General features: G+C 33.0%; 1 protein-coding gene across 1 annotated transcript; it reads right to left on the bottom strand.

The window, feature by feature from the left end:
- Positions 1-1,011: 1,011 nt before the first annotated feature.
- Positions 1,012-3,889, bottom strand: LOC126883542 (piggyBac transposable element-derived protein 4-like). The gene is made up of 2 exons (XM_050649179.1): positions 3,508-3,889; positions 1,012-2,979 (listed from the first exon to the last, which is right to left on the bottom strand). The coding sequence occupies exons 1-2, from the start codon at positions 3,578-3,580 to the stop codon at positions 1,373-1,375; spliced, it is 1,680 nt and encodes a 559-aa protein (XP_050505136.1). The 5' UTR covers positions 3,581-3,889; the 3' UTR covers positions 1,012-1,372.
- Positions 3,890-5,570: the final 1,681 nt, after the last annotated feature.

Below are 5,570 nucleotides of genomic sequence, written 5' to 3'. Positions count from 1 at the left end.
CATTCCAAACGTATAGAGACGTGTGGTTGCCATAGCAACCAAGCTAAAATATATCATATTTTGCTGACTCGGTGAAGCGACCCGCTGAATTTGGTTCGATTGTTTGTTCTTGTTTGCAACTTTATCATTGTGCGTCCTACAGCGAAAAGATGCTATGTCTATTGTTAACAGAAGCTTTTATAATTGTAGAATTAAACAAAGATGCCCTAAAAAGGCACCACTAAAAATAAAACTTAAAAGCGGCCTTAGGCCGCTATTATATTAGGCAACTGGTGACGCCACCAAGTTGCTCCACGAGTGACTCATGACGTCACGGGGCATTTAAGTAAATGAGACCTATTAGACTACGGCAACTGGTTGCGCCACCAGAAATTGTTGTCGATCTGGTGGCCGAACCAGTCCACCAGCCGGGTAACCTGGTCTTGTGGCGCCACCTAGCCGGGGATTTATGTTATATGGACCCTATTAGACTGAGCAACTGGTGTCGGCCACCACTAGTTCATTTGTATTGTAATCGAGTGCTTCGTATTTCTTTTCTATTAACTTCTATATTTTCTATTAACAAGCTATATTTTTCTAAAACCTTTTTTGTTGATTTATAAATATGCTATATTAAAAAGTTTTTCTCGCAGATTTAGCCGTTAATTGTTTATTCATTGTTTAAACAATAAAAGCTCTTTTTATATTTTAGAAATATCGGTGAATTCATCACTTTACCTTGATCAAAAATGTTTCTATTTTGTTTTTAACAGGTTGACTGCCAGGGCGGGCGTATACGCCCGCTACCTAATTTTCCCGATATGCCCCGGCGGGTGTATACGCCCGCTATGCACTCGACAAAATTGTATGTCTATATTTGCCAGCGGTCGTATTTAGAATGGTTTTAGATACAGTATACGACCGCTGTGGCATACAAGGCTCGCATATAAATGCGAGTTATAGAATTGCTAGACAAATATTGAAGAAAACTACAATTTTTATTTATTTTTATTTAAAAAAAAAAAATTAAAGTAAATCTACTACACACAAGAAAAAAGGCTACATTATACTATGAACAAATTAATATAACTACTTTGAATGTATATTATAACAATCCAAACAAAAGTGAGGCTTGTCCTCGCAAATATCGCAATAGGTCACAACTTTTTTTACACGATTTTTGGATATTTCTCCACGAAGTTTTTTTGCATAACAGCCTCTACAATATCTTCTGGCTTTATTAAAAGGCCCTTCTTTTTTAAGTAGCTTATGAATTTGTGCTGATTTCATTGACGTCGATTGTGTTGTTTCACTTTCATCATCATTTATCTCATCATAAGTTAGCAGGGATCTCACTAATTCTTCCCGAAACTCTGTAATTTTTACTTTTTTGTTAGCAAGTTGGTTGTATATTATGTGAGAATTTACAACCGCTGTCCCCAGAATGAATTCTATCGCTAGTTTTCGATACCACTTTATTTCGATACCACTTCGGTTTATGAACCACACCACTGCGTCGCTGTATGGCTACGGTTTCTGTAGTGTGCTTAGTAGTGAGAAGAAGAACATCCCTCTTATCTTTCCACTTCAAGACGCATACACCTTTTTCGTTTTCCTGTCCAAATACTTCCCCTCTTTTTAACTTTTTGAGTATGACATCTTTCGGATTTCCACGCCGGTTAGCTCTCAATGTACCAATATAATGTGTTTTATTTTCCAACAAAATATTTGTTAGTTCAAGACTTGTAGAATAGTTATCAGCAATAATAGTTCGTCCTGAATTTAGTAGGTCCTTTGAGAGATTAATGACAATGTTAGTTGGTACAGAAGCGTTGCCCTCCCTTGTTTCCTTTCCAGCATATATGCGTAGATTCCATGTATATCCATTGCCACCGCATAATTTAAAAAGTTTTACTCCGTATTTGTGCGTTTTCTGGGGAATATATTGTTTGAATATCAATCTTCCTTGAAATGGAACGATAGACTCATCTACACAAAATGTACGACCTGGAGTATAAACTTTTTGAAAATTTTTGATAAGTTTTTCTAGTAATGACTGCACCTTGAATAAACGATCTCCTTCTGGACATCTTTCATTATCCGAAAAGTGCCACATTCTAAGAAGCAGCTGAAATCTATTTCGGGACATAGTTTTTGGTATAATAACATTTTTATATAGGTCGTCGTTGCTCCAATACTTTTCCAAAGAAGGCATTTTTACCAGACCCATGTAAGCAACTATACCAAGAAATCTAATCATTTCTTTTTTATCGGTTGGAACCCATCTCTGTAGTCTTGAATCATTGGTAATATCGTTGGAATCACACAATATTTGAGTAGCATATAAGTTTGTTTGATTTACAATCTCGTCAATTATTTCATCATCAACGAAAGTACGAAAACACTTATAAGGCGATAAATCATTTATAAGGATTGCAGCGTAATTGCCACATAATCCATCTTCCGCAGAGTATTCAAATTCGTGATGATTTCCAATTGGCTGCGTCCACGTATGTTCTAGAACATTTTGATTTGCTCCAACCTCATTTTCCTGGATATCGTCAGTATCTGCTAATTGAGTTTGAGCTAAAGTTTCAACATCAAAAAATTCTTCCAATTGTTCAGATGAAATATTGTTCTGTTCCCTTTCCAAATTTTTAGATAACATATTGTCGTCTGTTGCTGTAAATGGAATTCTGGCTGTAGCATCAGCAACTTCTTCTTCCTCCTCAGAGGCATCATCGGGCAAGAGTGATGTAGAACAGCTTGGTTGTTCCAAAACATTCCTCGTACACAATTTCTTTGAAGTGATTTTGGATGATTGCAATTTGCGTTTAATATTTGACTTGGGTTTGGACAATGTTATTTTCTGAGAAAACATGTCTGAAGATGCTTCTATGTCTGAGAAATCTGAACTGGATAATATTTCTTCATCACTGGTTGGCAAAAACATGGGATCAAGATCGGAATCAAGTGAACTAAAGGGGTCAGATTCGTCACCTGAAATAATAAAAAATACGAAATATAGTAACTATGCTTTTTCTCATGAGCATTTTTCAGTGCGACACAGTTTTTCGGTAACTTTCTAACGCATTAAGTTGTATATGACAGAAAAAAAGGCACGTCGGTGATTACTTTGGTAATTATTCTAGTTCTGTGATTATTCTAGTTGTCGATAGATGACGCTATAATAGAAAACAATTTATTTACTAATTATATAATATATCTACGAATATAATCTGTACAATTTATATTTATAAGAATATACAAATCAAAGAAAATACCATATTATAAATGCAATAAAGACAATTGATTTGTTTTTATGCCCAATTGCAAATAAAATTTGACAACTGTCAGATTTAACTAAAATGGCATGTCACTAAAATATATATTATCACGGACTTACCTTTTTTTCTATCGTTAGTGACGCACTGAAAAATCCTCATAAAAAGAACCATAACAAAAAAATTAAAAATCCGTGGATTTCAAAAAAATAATATCTATTTCAAAAATGAATATCGTTATTACCTGACATTTCAGCATCTCTCAAAGCAAGTTCAACAATTTTTCTGCTTCGTTTACTCATTGTTACACAACACATACATCAAACAACAGTCAAAGATATACTGAGTAGTCTGGTCTGGCACTGTGGCACTTCTCTGCTTGACAAGTTCAGACTCGAATAAGCGACCGCCAGTACGACGCCCGCTGGCACCACGGGCATAAATATGCCGCCTGTGCCCGGGCGGGCGCATACGCCCGCTAACGGTTTTTTTGAAAAATTTTCATTATTCTGAATTTTTTTTTATTTAAATAAAGAGTAATTATTTCAGAAAGGCATGTTTAATATTAATATGTGCTTGGCATATGGGGCAATTTTTTTTATTTATACATGGGCAGTCAACCTGTTAATTATGCTGAATCCGAATGTGACGTTAATTGGGAAAGTTAAAAAAATTGAGCTTTTATATATAGGTACAGTATGTCTGCGTAACTTGGAACCATATGGGAAACATTTTTCTTATCAATTTTACGAAAAAAAAATTCTTTATAAAATGCTCTGCATAGTCTATGTTATACGAGGTATGTCAAAAAAATTGTATGTACATAAAGTACCTTTAGATTTCACAACATCGAAAATTGTTATTATGAAAAGTTGTTAAGAATTAAAAAAAACTATGTTTTTGGAGGCATTAATTTTATTACATCATTATAATTGAAAAAAAAATGCAATTTTTTTTAAATTACGGATACCCAACATCATTTTATTACAAATATCTATAAGTATTTTATTATTAATTTTACGAAAAAAAGTTATTTTTTACAAAAAGCTTTATATGGTCTAAAATCTAAGATGCAATCCTAATATATAAACTTTTATCAATTCTATTCAGGTATGTTAAAAAATATGAATTTCGTCCAAGAGAAAAGTACCTTTACAGTTCACAATATTTAAATTAGAAGAATGTAATTGCATATTCAAACATAGCTTTTAATTCCGAACAACTTATAAAACATTTTTCGATATTGTTTAATATAAGGATGCTTTACTCTTGAGCGAAATTCATTTTTTTTTGACATACCTCGTATAAAATTCACAGAATTTGAATCTGATGGTTGCATCTTATATTTTATACTATTAACCTTTAACTACACGCGCTGGCGTACTTTGTACGCCAGATATAAGAATTCTACTGGAAATATATTTAAAAATTTAATTTTTGACCTTGCTTATTTTTCTAACCTATCACTGGAATGTGCTTTACAATTTGGTTTTAGTTTCGTTATAATCGGCGTTCTGGAAAGATCGTAATTTACATTTTATTATTTGTTGTTTCCGGTGGTGGACAATATACCCCAGGATTATATTACTATAAGTCGTAATATAAGTACATATTTTAATTGTTTTTAGTCATTATGGCAAAAAATATATTTTTCTTTGTAAACAATACTTTTTCTCCTGTAAAAAATCACATTTAAAAAAATTTTTTATTAGTAATTTTATTTATCATGGAATCCAGTTATTCCATAATTCCAGTTATAAATCCCAATTGGCTTACTGAAAAGGAACTCCAAGTATTCACTGATGCCGAATAAGGTTTATAACAAACAACTAAGTGTATTTTTTCAAAAAAAAAATTAAACAAATCCGCTGTTTTTAAGTGTATTTTCTTGTGGCGTACAAAGTACGCCACGCGTGTAGTTATGTTATAACTTGATGCGCGGGTAGTTAAAGGTTAAGAGCATTTTATGAAGAATAACTTTTTTTCTTAAAATAGATAACAAACAAGTTTCCAATTGCATTTGATTATTTTTCCAATTACAATTCATTTTATTATTTTTGCTGGTGGTTATTCTCGGCCACCAGTTACCCGTGCTCACAATTTGGTGGGTCCACTAGTTGCGCCATTAGTTGCGCCACCAGTTACCTAGACTAATAGAGCCCTAAAGGAGAGCCTTGAACAATCAAAGTAAGTTTTCATTAGTACATACTAGTACATAGTTTATTAGTTGTAGATTTACCAAAAATTAAACAAATCAGTAATAATATATTGTAAAATTTGTAGTCTTGACTAATAATCATACTATGA

The sequence above is a fragment of the Diabrotica virgifera genome, chromosome 4 (genome assembly GCF_917563875.1).
Source record: "Diabrotica virgifera virgifera chromosome 4, PGI_DIABVI_V3a".
In the NCBI taxonomy this organism is placed as follows: Eukaryota; Metazoa; Arthropoda; class Insecta; order Coleoptera; family Chrysomelidae; genus Diabrotica; species Diabrotica virgifera.
Note: the sequence above shows the minus strand (reverse complement) of the source record. Positions and strands in the feature narration are given on the sequence as shown.